At 32.6% G+C, this 23,772-nt stretch overlaps 1 protein-coding gene across 1 annotated transcript in view; it reads left to right on the forward strand.

Moving 5' to 3' along the window:
• Positions 1-445: 445 nt before the first annotated feature.
• Positions 446-23,772, forward strand: part of LOC134258145 (zinc finger MIZ domain-containing protein 1-like) — a 46,900-nt gene continuing 23,573 nt past the window's right edge. The window contains exons 1-4 of the mRNA XM_062740695.1: positions 446-915; positions 10,034-10,433; positions 13,232-13,345; positions 18,049-18,154. Coding sequence (XP_062596679.1) covers positions 10,374-10,433; positions 13,232-13,345; positions 18,049-18,154 — 280 coding nt within the window. The 5' untranslated portion in view covers positions 446-915; positions 10,034-10,373. The remainder of the gene's footprint in view (positions 916-10,033; positions 10,434-13,231; positions 13,346-18,048; positions 18,155-23,772) is intronic.

The following is a 23,772-nucleotide window of genomic DNA, read 5'->3' on the forward strand; positions in this document are numbered from 1 at the left end:
GCAAAAAGTTTCAATTCTTCTGGTCAAGCTTTGTTCAGAAGTTCTCCAGCCTTATCTCTAGCTAGTGATTGATGTGGCATTTTGTGGTAGGACACTGGGGCTCCTTGGGGGAGGGGGGTGAAAGTCAATTCACAGAATCGGTTTATTTCATTAGCTATATCCACTGCCATTTTGAAACAATTACAATGTTCAATATTGTTTTCAATTACAAACATTTTAGGGTCATATTAAAGGACATTGGCTGGTGGGAGGGTAGAGATTTTTGTTTGGGTAATAAGCTTAGTGAGAAAACACTGGGTGAAGAAATTGTCTGTACATCTTATCCTCTATGTTGTTAAAAACAGCATGGGAGCAGGCAAGTAATCACCGCCTCAAGTAGCGGGGGAAATATCATCAAATGTTAATAGATCGCTCATTCTCTTCCTTTAACTAGCAGAGGAATTTATTTTAGCATGGTGTACTTCTGCCGAACAGAGAAAATAAAAACATCTCCAGTGTTTCTTGTAAGCCAATAATATTTTGTTATTTGAATGTGTTCACAGCTCGGTGGATACACACATGGGCAGATTTAATCAGCAGCAGATATCAGATTTTGATGGCTATTTAACAAAGAAATGAAGTGACAGCGTTAGCTGTGATATTGTGGGATTTTGAGCTGTTGAAGGCTACAGGCCAGTCATTTCATTGATAGTGCAGAGTCAATGTTCAATTGAGTGTGCTTGGCTCATGAAATAACAAAATTGTTACTCATATATTTATCATTTTGCAGACTTAGACATTCAACTTTGGAAAGTGTCAATAGATCTCCAGCTCATGGGAGTGAACCTCTACAGACGATAAGGATATTTCATACCAGTAAATATCTCTTTTGTTGAAGTGATTGGTTTAAACATCCAGAGGACTCAGGTATAAAAGGTAGGTATACAATATACTACTTTTGTTCCTAATGGCCCACTTCCTATAACAATGTATTAAATGCTTGTGTTTTATTTAAAGTGAAGATTTATTGTTGACTTCCAACACAAAAAGGACACAGGTCTAGAATTTCATTACACAGAAAATAGTGGGCCAAATTTCAATCACAAATTGAAGTGGATTCGAAAATTATCCAGATTTGGGATAGATTTTTTTTTTAATCTCAGAATTGGTTATAAATGCTTAGATTTTCAAAAATGGTAGAACTTAGATTCTCTGGTTTGATTGGCATGGTTAGGATGCACTGAATTAAGTCCTACCACCACGCTTGCTCCATTGACCCATGGCTGTTATGGCTGATAAAGGACAGAGATAATTGGACAATAATTTGTTGTTAGCCACAAGCCTGCCATGTTAAACACCAACTGATGGTAAATATTTGAAATATCAGGTGTTACAACTTGTTTTGTGAGACAAAACCCCCTCTCTCTCTGCTGACAGTTGATTTGTGTAGGTATTGTGAGCCGGTGAGATTTAAAGTTTATAGACAAATCACAGATCAATTTAAACATTGCATGCTGTTCCTAAATACTAGGTTTTTAAGAGGTAAGAACTAATATTAACAGAGCCAATATAAATCAGACTGCAGAGAGGAGATTTAAAGAAAAAGTCACAATATTTGGGTTGGAATTTCTCAATGTAAAGAAAAGTAATACCAGTGTTTTTTGGAAACAAGACATTAGCTTTAAAACATCTGCTCTACATGTATATAGACAGAATAATTCTCAAAGTCAACATTAACTTGTTTGACAAAAATACATAGTTAGGTGGAAAACGATCAAGATCACAATACACATAGGATACCAACAAAGAAATGGTAATTTTATTTACACTTTCACTTCACATTCCATATCTTTGTGTGGAGAAATTGAACATCCATGTGCCTGGCTATCAATTAATTTTGTTCTATGTCAGTGTGGTTGACATATCTTTTAAGGAGTTCAGAACATTTTTGAGGTGTATGAATCACACCAAAAAGAGCATTTTAATTCCTCCAGCAAATAAATCTCATTGAGATGAAAGAGAAACTTAGATACACAAATAGCTGAAACATCAAGCTATTCTGCAGACACATAAAAAAAAAAGAAAGAGAATTAATTTCAATGATAGCAAAAGTAAAGTCATCAGTATTAAGGCCTAAGCAATGAATATAGCTGCACATATGATGAAAGTTAAGTATTATCTTGGCTGCACGGTGTGATATAATCAAGGTATAGATTTGATATTGAACTATTTTTTTGTCAATTACACAGATTTTTTTTCTGTATGTTATTCACAAACAACGGGAAAATTTTGATGAAATCTTCATCAGACAATACAAATTTTGGCTGATAAATCTGGATATGTCTGAAGATAACTGGAGATTGAAATCTTTTGAATGACTGAAATTCCTTAATCACCGTGTTTATTGCTCCAAGAGAAGATGTTGTTCGGGAGATATACACCAGTTACTAACTACATTATGACAGAGTGTAAAATCAGGTGTTGGAGGAATGTTGGTTGATTCTCATTACACCTCAACAGGCAGTTCACCATTCTCCAGAGACAGGTAAAATCACCTGTCTATACATAGAGGGGATTAAACTCATCTAAACATATTCTGACATTATTTATATGGCAGGGAATATTTCATAGAAAAATTAAATCCATTGTAATTAATTAATCCTTCCCAAATATTAAGAAAGCAAAGTGCATGAAGAAGCTGTGATTCATTGATTTAATTTTTTTGGAATTGTTACCTTGATAATAAAATTCCCTTGCTAATGTTGGAGAGACAATGTTTTTCATCTATTTTGTTTATTTGTCTGCCTGTTGGCAAGATATCCCAAAAAGCTTCAATCACATTTCAAATAGAGAAAATTAGATGTTTTAATCAAGAGATTACATTTTAATGTTCTGATTAAGGATGCATATGAAGTGTGCTCATGAATGGGGAATTTTGGTTTATAATGAAGCATTCTGCAACTAGAATAGTGTGGCTAGGAAAATTAAGTAGTTCATTATTTTTTCTTTCTTTCTAAATTTCAATAAATATATCTTTTTAGCTTGCATGAAAGGAACTTCAACTTCAAAAAAGGAGGGATAACTCCTTTTCACCAGAACAAAACAACAACCAAACAACAAATAAACAAAACAAACAAAAATAAAGCAAGTATTTAATCGTTTAAAGCATTCCTATAGAATATTTTATTATTATGAATGAATTTTTTTTTTACATTGAAGGTCAAAGAAGGGCATATTATAAGGAAACAATCAAATTTTCTTCTGCAACAAAACTTTAACGAACAGACTGTCAGTCTAAAAACTATATCTAGACAACCAAAATTCAATGAATTGCTATAAAGCTTTTGAAAACAATGCAATGAAGGCAAAAGCTGTAAAAATACGGCTTAAAGTTTTTGGTCAGACCATCCATCTGTAAAGCTGCATGTCCATCTGTTTGTCTGCAATAACTTGAAAATTGCTTACATATACTTTTAATTGGTTGGAGCACTAGGGTCTTATGTAAATTCCTTGTGGCAAGACCTCTCTTTTGGTACCAATATACTTGGTCTTAAAGTTTATCAACTTTAGCAAAATTTTACCAAGCTGTGGCCATAAATTTTGAACAGTTTAGTTGAAGAACTTTTCTATTTCATGTTCATTATTCCTTGTGACAATAAAGACTTTTTCTTGAGTACCTAATTTTTTAACTTTTTGACCTTGACCATGGGGATTGACCAAATTTTGAAAAACTGTAAACTCAGCCAAATTGATTGATGCTAGGGTTTTCATATTTTACATATATTCCTTATGACAATTAAAGACTTCCGGTACCATTATGTTTGACCTCTTGACCTTGCATGACCATGACTTTTATATGTATTTTTCAGAAACTGTAACCTTGGCAATGAGCTGTCATATATGTGGGCATCAGTTCTCACAAATAGATCTTGTTTTTATCTGTTTATTTATTAATTTGTTTATTGGAGTTTTGTAGTCTCCAAACAATTCAAACACTCCTCTCTTAGTTCTGAGTGATAAGAATAGGTCAGTCTCATTCAAAGATTTTTTTGCTACATTGTTTTCTTTATCAGTACTACATTGTATGTGTGAAAACTATAAGTGCAAATAGTAGCAATCAACATCTCATGATGGACTTTTGCCCATAGGATATTATACGTTATAACAAGGGATTTTCTTTTAAATTGTCCATTTATTTTTTTTAGTATAAACCAAGTGTCCAATGATGTATATGTGCCTCTAGTTAGAAAAGTCTGCATTGATTTGTACATCAGAATTATCATCTTTCACATTTTCCTCTGACCCTTGATACTGAATCAAAATATTTACAGGTAATGTCTACAAATGATTATAAATTAGTCACAATCAGATTTCCTCAGTAAAGAAAGAGCAACCAGTTCATCAGGAGCCAACTGGTTAATGGGTGGGGCTATTAAAAAAAATAAGATTTTTACCCTAGTGTTGCTCGCTTATTATTGATTGAGGATTATTTGATAAACCTCAGGTGTCTGTTTTTAAAGTCAGAATTTTAAAATACCGATCGTGAATCTCTGATCTCAAAAACAAATGACCTGATCTACCTCGAAATGAGATTTACCTGTAACCCGTTGACTGCCACTCAACAACTATTTCTTATTATCAGATAAATATCATTTTGACAAAAGCATATTCTGTGTTGGGGCTTTATGTGTCTGTATAGACCGGTGGGCAGATCAGGATCGCAGAAAGTTAGCAGCTATTGAATTGGAGACGCTAGATGACATAGTTAAACAATTTATATTGTTAGACGGTTGTGGTGGTTAGACATTAATATGAAAAGTAAAGTGAGGACTTAGAGTGGATTTAGGATGTGACGAGTTTTTCAGACATATTCTTTCACAGGTAGATTCAAATACTTTTTGAATTGGTAGGTTGCTGGTATTTAAATGGCAGAGTCTAACAACTCAGTAATGTGTCTGCTTAAAGTTTAATCTGATAATGAATAACCAACAAATCAAATGTAGTGAAAATCATCGCAGCAAGGTTGGTCACTGAATATATAGGTGTAAATACGCTATGTGGCTGTCCCTTTACATAGATTATCTGTGTTAGTTTTAAACTGTAAAGGCATAACATTTGGTTTTGATATTAATTACTTTTAATTAATTTCATCATTCTTTTGAAGGCTGATTAGTCACTTGTGTATCAAAAATACGGATATAAAGTAATACATTTTCAGAGTTAACTGGCTGATAGCTAAAGATTGAAACACAATCATGTTGATACGTACTTCATTATTTCCAAATATTGCAAGATTTACAGCCAATCTAATGCCATCAGTTAGGTTTATATATTAGTTAAAGGTCTTCTATATATATAGAGACAATTAATATTTGTGCCATTAACTATAAGTAATTATGAACTTTTAGAATTGGAAACTAGTCACCACAGTTTTACATCTTTGATTCAATGTTCCATAAAAAATATGAAGACTGAATATTACATTCTTAGTGACATAGTCAGCCAAAGTGGGATATTTATATACATACTGTGCAAGGAATCTGCATGGGGATACATTAGGTTCCCAGGGGTCAAGGGTAAAACCTTCAGGTGATGTTCAGGGCCCCCCAATAGTTTCTGGATTCTCTTTTTATTCCAAAATACACACAAAAAAAATTAAGATTGTCTTAATTGTTATATTTTGATACAAACTTTACATTTAGTTTAAAAACATGATAGATAGGACTTTAGGTGATAATTGGGAATGATGAGGAAATTGATAATTACTTGGACACTAGCTAGCACATGTGTATTGAACATTTTATAAATTCAAGTTGTTATTATTCAATATAAATTTAACATGTATAACAAATCATAATTAATATATATTTTTATCTTTTAAAAGTGGAAAAAACCTGTAATAATTGTTTTTCATTTTGAATAAATTAATCAGAATAATTGGATGAAAACCGACATCTCAACAAGCAGATGCATTTTTTTTAACTTCTGCAATTTTTCTTATCAAAGAGGTTAGCAAATATACACTAAAAACTATTTTTTTCCAAATTGTCTGATAATTCTCGTTATTAGATAAAAATGAATGCTTTATACAGTTGCATATTACTTAGCTGAGCCAATGTGAAGACAGTATTTTGATTGTTTTATTTCTATAATGCTGTAAAAGGCAGAATGAATTTCAAAAAATACTAATAGCATATTTGACCAAATCTCAATATCACTTACTGCCTCTAACTATTTTTTCCACATAATCAAAAGGAAGGCGAGGGGGGTTCCCCCTGGTGGCCTCATCTCTATAGATCCACCACTGCTTTGCTTACAGGGGTACTTCCTTTTTGGTGTCAGATTCATTATTTATTTTTTTCTTTGATGATATTTTTCAAGCCTCTTAAAGATTTGAGGCCTATGAGGCATACAACAGGAGATAAGAGTTTGTTCACTTGACAGTTAAGCAGGGCAGAAGGCTGACAGACAAGCACCTGCCCAGGTTCTGGGCATTTAGGATTTGGATGTTTAAATGATCTAGCTATTACATCACTTTTTCTGTTCCAGTTAATACAGTATCAATAAAATAGAATGGAGGGACCCTCTATACACTGTACACCAAGACAAGGTCGCAAGTGCTTTGTTTTTAAAATAAATAAATACCTGTATTGAAGTGAAATACACAGGTTTAATCACATAAAATTTCTTAAAATCATATATGCTGAAGATGATTGAAGTTAATGAATACTTTATTTATGTTTTTTCTCAAAAAAAGTAAGCGTTGGGTGATTTTTAAACCTTAGATTGAATATAAGATGAAGATGAAACATTGTCACTATATATCTAATTATACCATGTAGTTTTCTAAAAGTTTTCATTAGTGTATGAGGGGTCCCTAAAATAAAATGTGATTCAGTGATAACTAGATAGACACAAAGCATTTTTCTCATTGGTCAAATCTACAAAAGGAAGAGCCAAAGGCATAATCGTATGCATATCGTATGGACACATTGGTTTCCCCTTCTGTGTTACAGTAATAGGTGTAATCAGTTTTGTGTTGATTTGATGCAGATTGTACAAATAGTTTAAACAAACACAGTTGAAATATGGTTTATGTTTATCAATACATTGGTTAACAAGTTATGTTTGAGGAGCAGGAAAATATAATCTTTCCAATACTATTGAACAAAAGTCAACAATGTTATCAATATTGTTTCCTAAAGATAAAACACCATAAACATTACATAGTATAAAATTAGTGGCAGACCATGGTGCGGAAAAATGGTAACTAAATATTATTAATTGTAATTAAGAATAAAAAAGAGTAAAATAATTAGTTAAAAAATAATTAAGTGAAAGAGAGAGGATAGAATATGGAGAAAAGGAGATTTTCACTATTGATGTATGTGTAAAAACTGTAAAAAAAAAAAAAAAAAAAAAAAAAAAAAAAGTACAAGAACTTGTATAAATATTTGATCTACATTGTATTTGAAAATATAAAAAATATATTCATATCCAATTACATTATGAGGAGTTGTAAATTTTCCCAGCAAGTTCTCCAATTGTTCTGTTTGATGAAATGGAGATTAAGTTTTCTATCGGTGAAACGGGATAGGATAGGTGTTTTTAGGGTCTGTTAGTGCAGTCTTAATCACATGAAATTCTTTCCTACTTCCAAGTCAGGTGTTTAATTGTTCGTCTTTTGTTAGTGTCATTTCATCCATAGAGACTGTATGTACAAGTGTTACTTGTTTGCTACTCATCTTTCCGATTTTGTCTGGCTTCTCTTATGAAGTGTGACACTGTTCATTTTTACAATGCAAACAGATTCTAGTGTGTGTTTTGATACAGAAAAAAATTTGCCCCAGACCAGAAAAAGGGTTCAACGAATTTATTTTGCATTTCCTCCCCCTTCCTGAAAGAGGAGTTAACTGTTTTCCCTTTGTTGTAGTGGAGTGCCGTATTTAGAATTTCTACTGATTGAACCAATATGAGCATTAGCAGGCTTTAATGAGTCTGGGTGAAAAATTAAATAGTTGGCAAAGCATAAAAGAATCAGTCGATGATATTGTCTTGTTAAAACAATCAAGCAGTTCTTGTTAACAGTAATAGTTAGCAAGCAGCAATGATTACTTCATTTCAAATGCTGTCTGGCAAGTACTTGATTTATGTTTTGTAAATAAGGTGTAAGCAATAGAGGAGCATCATTAGATACACTGAGGCCGCTTACTTCCTGGGATTCCAATAACACCCTTGTTAACGTTCTCACAGCGAACTCGGCTGGCTTACAAGAAATCACATACATGTATCTAGATATTTTTCATCATCACTTAATGTTCACTAGCCTGTACTTTTTAGAGAGCACTTAAGGCAATAAAATGGTATCAACTTTTGTGTAAACATCATTATTCAGTTATTCAGAATAAATTCTGTTGTTAAATTTTTCATCGGGATTTTACCTCTATTTAATACAGCACAGTTCACCTTGGGGACAGAGATATTAGTGAATGCGCAGAAAGAGCGGCTGGAAAGAGTCTTGTAAATTGATAACACTCTAGATTTGAGCTATTGATCCGAGTTTTCCAGCCCTTTACATTTTTTCTGCCATTGTAATAAACAGAATATGCGTAATTGATTTGGGCTGTTGTTGTTGTTTGTAATGCGTAATTTTTTTTCAATCAAGAGATCACCTAGTGGCTATCCTTCTCATAATGATCTAGTTTCTTATTAATTGAACTGTGAGACAATCCTATCATTTTATGTGAATTACCAGTATATTTATAACCACTACGACTTCTGATCAACTACATAAAATAGTGATCTGAGCTTTGGTCATACACCAGAATTTGAACAGCGTGCGGTGAGAAAATTAGGGTGAAACTATGCACAAAAAATATTAAACTCTTTAGATAGCTTTCAACCCACATAGTGTAGCATGTGTACATCACCATACATTAGCTGATAATGCTCTGGTGTTATCATTCTTGATATGGGTTGGACTGTTTTGTCTACATTAGAGAAATGTCTCTTATCATCAACTCTTGTTGGGTTATGTTATAGATTTACATTCAAGTTTTTCCTCTTTGCTATAGCTGGGATTAGGAGCGTGTCATTGCAGCCCGGAGGACCGGGCTGCTCTATACATATAAGTTTAAGTGTTGGTGTATGGGGATTTGGGTGGGAGTAGTTATTTAGAATTAAAGGTTTTCTAAACATTGAAAAGATTGTTAATCATAATGTTCTTTCCATTTATAAATTACGAGATGCATAATATATATACTTCCATAAAATGAATCTGTAAAAATATATATGTTTTTCATATTTAATACATAAAGTTGCTTATCATTTACTATCGAAAAAACGACAGGTCCCCTTTTTTAGAACATCGAATTTTACTTCTCGGATAAAAACGTACTCTGCACAGTTCGTGTTTCATATTCTAAAATTGAAAATTGATACATTTTAGATATAGGTGATGCGTGTGTCTAACTTCAATTTATATTTTACGCAGCCAAGATTTACTTGAGGAATTGATCAAGTTTAAAGTGGTATCGTTTTTGATTGATTTTTATCCGACTACAACTTTTCAAAATATTATCGTCTCCATCAATTGGACGTATGCCTTTTCACACATATTGAAGCGGTTTGATGATCAAGACTCATTTTCATTGTTTACTTTATATATTTCCCGGGCGACAATTGATGGTTACATCAATGTTTTCTTGTTGTTTATAGATATAATGCCTAATTAATCCTTGTTCTTTTTTCTAAATCCAAGAGTTGTTCCTCTTTCATCCATAGTTTAATGTCTTATTATTCTCCCTTTCATCTTGGACATTGGAATGCCGAGATTTTTCATTAGGGATGTAAAAAGTCAATCTGTATGATTCCTTTTCCCTTTCCACAGATGAACAGGAAATTTTTTTACATATATACAAATTGATCATGTTAAATGTATATATTTCAATAAGTATTAATTGTTTTCCTGGTTAAATCACTTTTTAAAATGTATAATTTTAGTGTACACTAAAGTCCTTCTAAATTATGAAAATCCTCTTTTTCCTTTTTCCAGAAAATGATATCTGCAATTCGTTTTCGAGTTGATCACAAAACAAAACCAAAGGAAAACTGAAGAGTGAACATTTCCACGTAGCTACCCTGGATCCTGAGATGTAGACATACTAAAGTGGCGACATGGATGTCAGTCAAAGGAAACTGATTGGAAACAATAGACCAGAAGCTTCTACCTCAGTTTAAAAATACCAGACAGTGTTAAAATTAGGAAGCAACTGACATTTTTATGATGTGAAAAACAAGTGTTGCTCCTAAAAGTCTTCTCTATGACAAATCCATGACAAACTGTTACAAAGGATGTAAAAGATAAAGAATAGGGATCAAACAATTCCAGCATCATGAATGAAATGGAAAGACACATTCAACAAACCAATGACCGCCTCAGCTGTATCAAACAGGTATGTTGATATCCCAGGTCATACCTTGACCTTTTGCTTGCAGTCTTTACTTGTAATTTTAGCTCACTTGAGCTGAAAGAGGACTATCTAAGTTGTTAGAATTTGTGTCCGATCCCTTTGACATATTGTCAATAAAATATGTTCAAAACAAAGCTCAAGTGAGCCTTACTGATCACCAGGAGTCCGGCATCTGTCCATCCATCTAGCTGTCTGTCTGTCCATCTGTAAACTTAGCACATTTTCATCTTCTCAAAAAACCCACTGTTCCAATTTTAACCAAAGTTGGTACAAAGCATCATTTGTCAAAGTGGGAGGGAGATAATCTACAAACTTAAAAATAGGGTGGGGGTAATAAAAAGATTTTCTTTGCAAGAACAACTGGACCTTTCTGAAACTTGTGGAAGCTTTCTGAAGAATTGTAGATTCTAAATTGTTAAAATCATGCCCCCCTCCCCAAGATTTGATAAGGCCATAGTAGAGATTATATAGGGAAAAATTGTTGAAACTCCATATTAATGTGGAAGCATCCTCTGGTAGTTATAGATGCATTTTTGTTCAGCCCCTGTGTATAGGATGGGACAACAAAAAGTGATAAAAAAATACACAGAGGAATGCATGTAAGTTAATTGGAAATCTGAAGCAGGGCAGCTGAGCCAAACTGGCTCATTTTAATTAATATATAACCCCAGAGTTATCATGTTGCTTCAATCTTTATATAATTTTCAATTTCAAAAATGATATAATTTTTATTTCTTTATTCATTTTTTTGTACTTCACTAATTTTTTGTTTTTTTTTTTGGAAAAAAGATCTTTCAAAAATTAATACAATAAAAAACAATACAATATTGCCAGTAAAGCGAAAGCAATCAGACAATTTATCTAGAAAGATTATTACACAGAATAACAAAAGTCTGGCTAGAAAGCAACAACATTACAAATGTGAAAATCATCAAGCGATGTACAGACATGCTGCCAAAAAATAGACCCTATTTTCTCTTCATAGCAGAAAAGCAGTGCTAGCAGTGAAAAAGAACACAGCTATCTCTCAACAATAAAAGATGTATTTATGGATAGGTTCAAGCGTATTGAAATGATGAGAAACACCTGCAAAGAAAAAAAAAATTGGGAGGCAGATAATATAAGAGAGATTCTGTAAATAGAATAAGCAGCATTAAAAAACAAATTAACACTGCAAAGCATACACTCCCTTTAGCCCTGCTTTAAGTAACAATTTTTCTTCAATTTGCCATGCCGAAAATTTACTTCTAAGCAGAATTTATTTTTACATTATTCAAGTATACTTTTGTGTAAATTGACCTTTTAAGAAATTAGAACTAAATAATTTGGCATTTGTGTTTGGAAATAGGACTATGCAAATTAATATTGATGATATAAACACTTTAGCAATAGGCTATTCCTTGCAGACATGGTATCTACTTATTAAATGACCAAATCATTCAATTTTCTTAAATGGAAATTTTAGATGTATAAAGAAATTTATTATATCAATGACTTTTGAATTTATGAACTGTGAACAGATAAAAAAATCAATTATTGAAATGTTCTTAAGAATCTTTGACAAAAGATGGAAGTTCAAAAACTTTTGAACTCAAAATGTCAACACTGAGCACCAGCATTAAAAAAGGTTATGTCAAAATTGCAAAATAGACAATGCTAAATGATATCTGAAGCAAAAGATGGATCTATTTTCTTGTAGGGTAACCATCTTTACAACCAAACTGACCTTTCCTTGATCCTAATCTAAAAATAAAACAGAATCCAAAGAGAATGTTATTCATTTGAGCTAGTATCCAAATAATCAGTTTGACAAATAGCTTTAATCACTGACTTTCAATGTGATTTTTTTAAAAAAAATATTTCATGGTCTTTCCACATTTGTTACGAGATTTTGTCAAAATATTGGTTTGTATCTAAAATTGCTGCACCTGCTGAAACTGTGTAGAAATATGCTGAGTATCTGAACATGTGCACTGGAATATCAAGTTAGTGAAGAAATCTGAGAGTGTCTTTTGAGCTGTTACGGCTGCCAAACCATGCTCTGTTTTCTTAGCTGTTAACTTATTCTTACCACATTGCAGATGTTGAATCAAAGCAGTTCACAGCAGAACATTAAAAACTGTCAATTATGTCTTTGCAAAAGAAACATGAAATTGTCTATATGCAATATGTTCTAAGAAATGAAGGTCAAATCAAGACCGTGAAATTTTGATGGATTTTTTAAATAATGTCATATTACACAATTGTTTATGTGAGAGTTTTAGGCTGACCTGAGATACTTGATGAAAACTTATGTCATATATTTTCTGTATGTTTGTTCCCTCTATCCAATGGCAGACTAATTTCCCCCATTTTTCTTGAAAGCAAAGGGTTTGTCTGTTTGTCTGTCATGAAAATTTTAATCTTGGCCATACCTTTTGAAGGAGAAAAGATAAGGTATAAATATTTTACATGTACATCACATGTGACAATTTTAGAACCATTTAAAATTCAGTATGATTTTTTTATGCCATGACCTTGATCTTTATTATGATTTTTGATGCCATGACCTTGACCCTTTAGATTGACCTTCTTTTCAAAATTTCTAACATTGTTGATAACTTTTGGGTGATAAAAGATATGGCATTCATATTTTGCATTACATGTACCTGTAAAAAAAAAATCATGCAAAGCATGCACTTTTCAAAGAGGAGCTGATAAAGATTATTAAGTAATTATTAAAAGTTCTTTAGACGTGTTGAATTATCTAAAAACCATGCATTATTTTAATATCTCTTCAGCACTTGGGGTCCCCGGGAGCCTTTCAGAATGCTGCTCGTGAGCTTCTAGACTGGTGCTCTGACCTGCGGGCCTTCCAGCGGCCGTTTGAAGGAAGTCTGATGCAGTGTCTCACAGTAAGTAATCATAAAGGGAACTAGATTACAACAACTGTATTGTCAGACCCTGCACAGAAAAACTTAACCTTTGAAATATGTCTGCAGAGGGAAACAAAACTTAATGCGTGTAATACATGTAGTACTTTGGAGGCCTACATAAAATATTGTTTGTTTGCAGTTGTCTACTGACTCTCGAAGATTGCACCTGGCCAAATTTTTTTTTAAAAGCATTAATCAAAAATCCATTTCAAAGCCTACTTTTTTTCCTATTTTCTTACATGCTTTTTAAAAAAATCATATTTATATACTTGAATGTAAACATGTAAATGTTCCATTAAAATGTGTGTGGCTTGTACAGATGGTAAGAGCCTGCTGTTTATCTGTTGTGAGTGTTATCAAACAAACAGATACACCTAGAGTGATAACAAAATACATGTAGCTCATTAATACCTCCATCCACCAGGCTGAGTTATCCTGGCCTCTTAATAGATTTAATACCAGAGTGATCCAAGATAATTCTTAAACAAGTGATTAAATGAATTTTCTTTAAAAAAATTCTGTGATTAATGTTTAGTTTTAAGTACCTAGGTATGTGCTCTTTATATCTGCTAAAAATTAGTTTTTAGAGAATAATTATAATTCAATTAAATGAGGACATTAATCAGTAACACTTTATTGGATAAGCAATGATATAAAGTTGTACAAATCAATGGTTCAATGTTCATGTTATTGAATCATACAAGTTGGTATAAAGTGGACAATTTAATTGGCAGATTGCTCTTGGATGCATGAGGGCACGCCAATTGTGAGAGGATACAAGATAGTCCTGATATATTCTCTGAAGTACTTTCTCTTCAAAATAAATTGTGATTTTTTTTTCAGTATAGATCCATATAAATGAACAAAAACTTTCAAATGCTTAGTCTTTAGCAGGATCAAAGATTAATTCATATTTAATTCATAAATGTGTTCGAAATGTTTTGCCCTAATTTGGAGTGGATTTCATCATCACTATCTTCTGTAAGATTGGAGGGGGGGGGGGGAAATGGTTCATTTTTCAATCACTGCTGACCATCTCTTAATTTTCTACCTTGTATTCTTTTCCTTCATCTTCAGGACATTGCTTTGTTTCCATAAGCTGCTGTAAGTCTGTAACCCCTCCCTACACTCCACCCCAGCCAACATAACATCACCTTCTCTACTGCCTAATCCCTCTCTGTATTTATTTATCTCCTACTGTAATGAAGGAAAGTGATGGGATTTACATAAGTGTTGATAATTTTCTTTCTTGTATGTGATGCACTTTGTTTTATGCCAACAATGACAAACAATATTTATCATATCATATATTAACTGGCATTTGTGAGGTACTTGGCTTTTATAGGGTTATTTTCGCTTCAAATTATGTTATCTAAAGGAATATACAGTAAAAACTATGTAAACTGACACCTATGTAATCCATATGTTTACCATGAATTCCAACCTTGATTTTCATTTTCACTTGTTTTCCATGTTCTTAACCTTGTTTAAACTGACACCCTGTCTATTCTGACACAATTTTTTTAGTCCCCAGTGCATGTCAGATTAGACAGATTTCACTGTACATGTAATTACATTCATCAGACTAATAGTATATCATTATCTGACTAACTAAATAGTAAACTTTTCTGCAGTTATTTTCAGATATATAAACAAATTGTATTGCTCCCTATATTAAAGCTTTTAAATGATAAAATCACAAAAATTTTAAAAACCGCAGATATTAGTTGTGAGATGGAAATCTTAAGTGATACGTATCAGGTAATGAAAACATAACAGTGAAGACCTTGCTGTTAAATCTATTGATTTGTCGATATCTGATAAAGAATAAAATGTACAGTGAGGTATAATGTGACACTTGGTATGATGTGTCTACAGACCTATCTCCCGAGCATGGTAATTGATGCCCTCTTATCACAGACATTTTATTGGTTATGCATTATTTATTTACCTAGCTGTATCTAAGATGTATTGTCCTCCTTCTAAATGTATATTGATTCACTGAAGGGGCCATGTGAGCATCTATTACTGAGATGACAGAAGTGAACTGGGGACATCCCCTGGAGGAAGAAGCAAAGGGGGATAATTCATGTCATGTGAATTTATGTATAAATAAAGAGAAATAAGGGGGAATCATATGTATATACACCATGTTGGAATGGCATTGATAACCATCATTCAAATAAGGATTTTGTCAAGTCTGGAAGCATGTGGGAAATCTTGCTTAAGTAGGACAGCTAATTATATGCAAGAATTATCATGTAATCCCAGGGTGCTTAATTATCACTTTATAAACTAAGTGGAAACGCATTCCCTTCAATTACAATATTTAAAAAATTCTGTAGTTTTGACTGTTTTACCACTTCAGCTATCCTCCTTAAGTAATTACATTTGCTTAAATGTTACGTTCCATGAAGTTCAAGATCTTTTTAATTACTCAGTCTCACTTTTTCCCTATATCGATGACTTATTTGGATTGAGTTGGTCATTTAAAGATTTTTTTATATTCCTAAATGGCTTTTTTTTGGAAATTGATATTATAATCTCTGACTAGACAAGTTCCTATAATATCTAAAAACGTGTAATCTGTGTCTGTTATGAATTTGTACGGCATGTAACCACTAGATATCATCTTCAAGCAATAAAATCGTAGAGGGAGTTGAAAAGGTCCACAAAATTTACACTGAATATGAGATGAGATTGATCTATTTAAGTCCTCAACTAATTGTGATTTAAAGCGTTTGTTATAATTTTGAATTCACTATTGTTTTTTATTGATTTAAGGTTCTGTATTGAGTAATGAGTGGATGTCCTTAAATCTGGGATTTTCACACCTGCAGTAGACCTTTCCCTTACCCATTATTGGTTTTTCTTCCTTTGGGACTGAGTAAAAAACAATAAGGATAAAGTGCTCACTGATAGCTTTTGCTTTTTCTGGTTACTGGTACAATTATAATATTTAGTGCTATTTGGTCAAATGTATATATTTACTGGATAGGTCATGATTCTTTGGAGAATATAAAAATTAAGGAGTTCACATTGTCTAGTAACTAACTTGCAAAGGTTATGGAACTTATGTTTCTCCCATTAATATCAACTATGTTTAATCATTCCATTTATTCTTTTTCTTGTTCAAACACATAGAATGATTCAGTTTGGCTTCCCTCACCACTGGATTCAGTTCACTTGTCATTTTGCTAGTCAAAGGTTTTGGATACAGGGGGCAAGTGGACCGAAAACCCTTGGCTAGAGAAGATGGGCAAACTTGATGAAAATCAAAAAAATAAAGATAATGGAGATCAAGAACTGCATGGCTGCTAACTTGCATTTGAGTAGTTAAATAAATATTTTTATTAAAAATGATAAATCTTAATTAGTCAGTCTGAGATAATTATTATCACAAAACAAAAAAAATCCGATGGTGTTGAAACAGACATTGGTAATGATGCTGGAAGTAGACGGGATATAACCATGATAACCGCATCATTTCCTGTCTGGATGATCAATATGCCTAATGCCAGTTTTAATAATTACTGCTCCCAATATCAATTGGATGGTGTTTAGCCATGCTGTGTTTATTGATCCAATATGAAATTTTCTTTGCTACTTGCATTTCATGAATTACTTTAATTTGGTCAAGAGAATTAGATAAAATTGTCAGTAATATCAATTATTAGGATAGGATTAATGATTTTAGCTCACCTGATTAAAAGGGCTACTTAGGTTAGCAAACATTAGAAAGGATTTTAAACATGCAGTATAAATGTTGATTTAGTTTTTAATATGATAAAGCATATTTCAAAATTTGTGCACTGATGCAGTCTTCTTGATAACAGTCAATGCAGCAGGAAAGTTTGTCTTTCCCTAATTAACATGCAAGTTCAAACTTAATTCTTTTTTTAAATTGGTTATTTTTTTTTTTAATTACTTCAAAGGAATTTTATGTCCTGTTATGAATTTGGCCAGGGCATATACTGGCAGTATTCATAATGTCCATCCTTTGTCCTTCCATTTTTTTCTGTCATTGCATCACACATTGTATTTTGCTCAGTTTCAAAGAAATTGAAGGTATTTTCATAATTTTTTTATTCAAATTGATGAGGGTTATTCAACTGCATCAACATTTTTTGGCCTTAATAGACCTTTGACCTTTATTATTCATTGTGAATAAATTTCATTTTAAAAAGGAAACTTGCAAAATATTTTCATCAAACTTCATGCACCAATATAAATTTTCATGTTTCATTATTGAAGCCTGGACAGACTTTGGGTGTATTTTTATGCACCCAGATTGATAGATCAGGGGTGCGTATTGTTTTTGTCCTGTCTGGCTGTATGTCTGTCTGTTGTTAACTTTAACCTTCACCGTAACTTTTGAACCATGAGAGATAGAGACTTCATATTTGGTAAGCTTACTCCACTAATAAAGTTCTCTTTAAAAAGATATCAAGGTCAATGACCTTGTGAATTTGACTGTGACCTATATGCTAAAAAATAGCTTTTTCGGACTTTGTTGCCTCTGGGTGCATAGAGTTTCACAAACGTATCTTGTTTGTTTCTTAAATTGCAGTTGATGTTAGGGGAGAATGTTTTTCTACAAGTCAGTGTACATTAAATCTGTTATACACTAACAGGTATCCAAGATGGTTTATGTAATGATAAAAAATGTCTTGTACTTTCAGATTGTGAGTCAAGTTGCCCCACAACCTGGATATGACCTTGACCTGGGTTACAGATTACTTGCAGTTTGTGCAGCACACAGAGACAAGTTTTCAACCAAGTCAGCAGGTTAGCAATCTACAAAAATAGTAAAGTCACACTAACAGCAAATGTATTAACCATGGATATTCATGCCTTTATTTCGAATATATAAACACAAAATAAGATATAGTACAAATCCCATTTAATCAAGTATATGTATATAATAAGATATGGTACAAATCCCATTTAATCAAGTACATGTATATGTATGTAAAATTTACTTTGAGGATAAAGCATCAATCAACTTTATATGAAATATTCCTGCAGCTATCATGCTACAAAGAATATTTTAGCACATTCAATATATCATGAAATCAGAAATGACTTGCAAAGACATTTATTCATTTGAAAGAGCAGATATAATCTTGATTATGGGCAAAATGAAAACTATAGACAATATTGTTTTGAAATTCTCTCTGCCTCTGCTCAAAGTGAAGTGAATCATGAACATTTTCAATTCAAAATCAATTTTGAACACAGGCATATCTTGCATTTTACTTACAAATGAGTTGCACACATCACCCTCAATTACCAAGGGTTTATCCATTCTAACTTTATGGAACACTGTCCCTATCTCCATTGATATACTGTAAAAGTACATTTTTCCACATGGTATTAATTTACGCTATGTACACAGTCACAAATTTTCAGTGGAAATTTGTCCAAGCATATTTAATATAAATGCAAGGATATAGTGACCCTCTGAGAAATTTGCGTTATTTTCAACCCGCGGATTAAACGGAAATTGATTTTCCGCGGAATTATGACCCCGTGGAAAAAAGTACGTCTACAGTAATTATTACTTTTACAAAAAAGTAAGCATTCATGGAAGAGATTTTTTTTTCTTGGACCATGTACAGATGTATATGAAAATCTCAGTAACTATCTAAATGTACATACATGTACATGTATTTACATTCAGTTCTTATAATACAGTTTTACTTAATTTGAATATAAATATATATTAAATTTCCATTTCTCTCAGTTATTTCTCCTTTTTTTATAGCAGCATGGAAAATCATTTAATGTATCAACTACAGCGTATAAGGGGAATTTTAGCCAGACGCGCAAATTTTAAAAAGTCAGGTTTTAAATAAGGCGAGAAGTAGTTATACCAATTTTATGACTCTTGGAACAATGAAAACCTTTAATACAAAATAAATTGTTAGTAAAAATTTAATTTTAGCGGACTCGACACCCCCGTTAAGAATGCCAAAATTCTTCCTAAATTTTCTGCTTATACAGTGTATAAGGCATTGATAAAAATTCATTAATTAAAGTTACACTTGATTAGGGATGAAAACAAATTTATCTTTTAATTCAGGTAGGCTAAAAAGGGAGTGTTATTTATTTGTGACAGATAGATCTTTAACCAGGTATCGATCAACTATTGATTTGCTCCCCATTAAATGACAGCTATATATCCTTAAATATCACAATATGTGCACACAGCAAATAGAAATCGATGTGGTCGTCTTCTAGCAGTCTGTGTTGAGCCCTCATACCTAATTGCTTTGCTTTTATTCAATACAAAGGAATCTGTTAGGCAGAAAATGTTTCTATTGCATACTCTTTTTTTATGGTGCTGACACATGTGATTAAGCAAAAAAGTTACATCAGCGATGAGGATTTGTTCCTCGACATCAATATTTTATTTTCATTTCTGCTGTTTATTGATTTGAAATGGGAGCTTGGTATTGTCTCTGCTGTAAGCAATGCGCAGAGATATATTGGGTGATCAGAATCCAAAAAAAAAAAGAAGATACTTCCAAGAGTTATAGTTCTTAGAATGTTAGGTACGTGAGGCTAGCTATTTGATCTTTTATCAATCAATTACTGTGACGATTTGAATGATAGATGATTACAGCGTAGTGGGTGTCTGGGAGTGATTACCAACAGCATGTGGCACAGACTTCAAAATTATAAATGATACTTAATTACACATCATTTTAGGTTACAGATAGTTATATTTGTCATCGTTCAGGTCAGAATTTGTATCGCCTGTAAATGAAGAGATTTTTGAAACAATTAAGTTAATTTCAATTAAATCGTTTTCCTGAATATGATAAAATGAGGAAAGGGGGGAATAAATACACAGATTAAATGATAAACTGCATGGACATTTCCCAGCTGTAAACAGATGTAGCTATTTTGATATTTTTTTTGAAAAGCTTTGAATCATTTGTCCAGTCGGTGCTGATATTGATTAAGGTGGTGGCAGCCATGTCCAAGCTCTAATGAATCGAGTTCATCACAGAGGAGAGAGACCAGATTAATAGGAATTGTTTCACTTGACAGATGGGATAATGGGATTTATCCGTTTTTACCCTAATAATCTCATTTAGAGGCAGGGAGCGGGATCCCGACATGGCCAGGTCCTGTCGCAGCACAGATTTCTCCTATAAAGGAAGTGCTCACATCACCAATTGATTTTCATTTAAGGCTTCATATGGTACTTAAATCAAAAACAACACATCACACACAAAATTTGCCTTTCTAAACTCTAATGATTTTTATAATGGAATGGTGACTTTTTTTATTTGTTATCGGTAATTTATTTGATTCTGAAATTGTGCTTACATGTTACTGAAGTGTCAATCCCTTTGAACTTTAAAACTTGGGAAGAGATAGATGAATAAAAATGTTTAAGTTTATAGTTGTTTTCTTGTTTGCCCACATCAACAGTGTAATTGATCTAACCAATTAACTAGCTGTCTGGTAAAAGCCATGCTTACTTCTTTAAGAATTAGACAAAGTTGTTCCAGCAAATGAATTGTTGAATTTCAAAAAACAGGTAGCAAGTGCTGCTTTTTAAATTGCAAGCAAGACCACAACAAAATAAGGGGGGAATTCTGCTTCCATGTGCAAAGACCTAAAAATCTGTGTGTCCCTCAGTAAGTTTTGATGGGGTTTCTTTATGTCAAATTTACAGTCAAGACCTAATTGTAATGATCAGCTTAAATGTTACTGTCTGATATTGCACATTATACCAAAGGGCTAGTGATGAACCTTGAAGCAATATTTTGAAAAATTAATTAAATCATTTTCACAGATATTTGTTTAACCTGCAACCACTGTTTGCATATAGTGAATAAAGGTTACCTATTAATAAACCAAATCTTTATTAGGTCAATGCTCTAATAAAGCCTCATGCATTCTGCATTCTGACGTGTTTCAAGCATTATGACATCATGTAGTTTGTATAGTTTATGCCATGGCTGAAGAATTGCGACTAAATTCATTGAAAATACATGTAGCTTGTTTTAAATGTAACACTGTGCTGCAGGATAAAAAAAATACATGGCTATACTGTCTTGAAATGTAAGCGATATTTGGGCTAACTGGGTCAAAAATGTGAGGGAGGGCTCTACAAGTCTCAAGTCCTCTACGACTTTTTCTTATACCCTCACCCAAATATTGCATATATATATTTCAAAACAGTATAACCATGGATTTTATATAATCTCATTCTTACTTGAAGGTATTTGCAATGCAAATTTAAATCATAGCAGATTAAATTTACACAAAAGATGCACATTTGAATGATGATGATTCAGAAAATTAAGAAAGTCAACATGGAAAAGAAAAAGTAATAAAATCCTTGGATGATCCAGCATGAATTAAGTAAGAGTTGTAGATTTCCACAGATCAAAGTTATATACATGAAATGAAATTTTTGTCCCTTTTTCTTTTCTGTTTACTTGATAATTAATGTCCATCTCGAACGTCAGTTGGGAAAAATCCTATTCTCTGTCCTTATATCATATGTCAAAAAAAATTATGCTAGCTCGCTACTGTCACTTTGACCTGGCAAAAAAATGAGGATTCCCCCCTCTCCCCTCAATTTTCCAAGAAATTTTCTCAACTGGACATGTACAGGTGAGAAACTTAAACCTCCTTTGACCTTGAATGTTGAATATTTCCTCCCAAATAAAATATCTATCAGGCCTCATTTTTTTCTAACAATGCATACAGGGGATGAATGTTAAACACACCTGGTATAATTGATCAGGAATATTGCACTGTGAAAGTGATGGTACGTACAATATTATATGTATCAAAGACATTTTTCTGGATGGAGGAAGTGTATAAAAACAACCCCAACATTTCTTATAACTAATTGCAGTCAGTGACAAAAAGGTGGAATCTTCATGGATGCCTGCCAACATGTGAATGCCCAGTAAAATCCTTTTCCCGTCAATTTTTCTGTTTTTGTGGACTCCTTACCAATTAATCACACAATAAAAAACATGATTATAAATTTATAATGCTGTGCAAAGTATTTCTGAAATGGGTGCATGTAAAGAAGCTATTGAAAAACAAATTATTTGTCAATAATTTTTAAAAATAGATACAGTTATTTTGTGTATTATTTATTCATAGATATTATGCACTTTAAATATGAAAAATGTAACATGTGATTAATGGCTGGTTGTGGAGACCATAGTTAAGAACATTTCAGGTGAAAATATATTTACCATACCTGTGCCATTATAATAATAATCCTAGACCTCCATGCGTTAGCTTAGCTTATTAATTACAATAAAATATTCCCTTTACCACAATTATTCTACAGCACAATCTGATTTTAATATATCTACTTTAAAATTCCTTGTTTTATCGATGGTGATTTTCAGCCCCTTTTGGGTAGGTTGAGGGGATAATCATTTCAATTTGGAGAAATTAAATCCACTTAATTTTAGGGGTATAAGTTGTGCGAGAAAGCAAAATTATTTTCAACCCAGATCTTTTTTTTTCTAGATGTTTACATGTTGACAAAAGTATTTGCTTGGAAGGTCGTTCACCTCCAGTACAATGTGATGATCTGTTGAGGGTTCATCCACAGTCAACAAAGTGGGGCATATATAGGCTACAGAGAGTGTATTCTCAAGTCTTAAAACTAACTAATAATTCTTTGAATATTCAGGCACGTAGCACCGTTTTTGAAAGTGGGAGGGCCAACCAGAGAAAAATTTTTTTTACTTACCTGAAAATGTTGACAAGCAAAAAAAAAAAAAAAAAAAAAAAGAAAAATTTTAAAAGTTGCCCAACCTGAAATCCTATGATTGACCCAAGTTACTTTCACTTCCAATTTTTTTCAATTCCTTCTTTTCACTATACTATGGTTAAAACTGGGGGGGCCAACCATCCTTTCAATGAACATTTACCAAAAAGCTCATGATTTGCTGAAAAAAGGGGTGAAAATGATTGAGTTCACCAAATTGAAGAATTCCTTCCAAAAAGCTCATGATTTGCTGTGAAGATTCTTGGAGAGTCACTTTACTAAATCCATCTGGTGAAGATTTTTTTCTAGGATTTATTAATTTCCTTTAAATCAAAAGGGTGATTAAATATTCTTCAAGTCATTTTGCCCAGTTATATTTTCACATAATTAAATTTTAATTCTAATATTGATATTTCACATTCATTAGAAATTATTTTCTTGATTTTCCATTCTAAAAGGGTATTGATAAAATGCCTGAGCCTTGCAAAAGCAGTTGTATTTCTTTGTTCAGTACTGCTGAGGCAGACAGCCTTTATTTCCAAAACCCAGGTCTTGTCTCTTCTGATTCATAACACATCTGCTCTGTTATTCGGGGCTGCACAGTTAAAACTCAGTTTCTGAACAGGACAGGACTGATGAA

This window comes from Saccostrea cucullata, unplaced genomic scaffold (genome assembly GCF_032062105.1).
Source record: "Saccostrea cucullata isolate Sc308-1 unplaced genomic scaffold, CSIRO_AGI_Scuc_v1 ctg517, whole genome shotgun sequence".
In the NCBI taxonomy this organism is placed as follows: domain Eukaryota; kingdom Metazoa; phylum Mollusca; class Bivalvia; order Ostreida; family Ostreidae; genus Saccostrea; species Saccostrea cuccullata.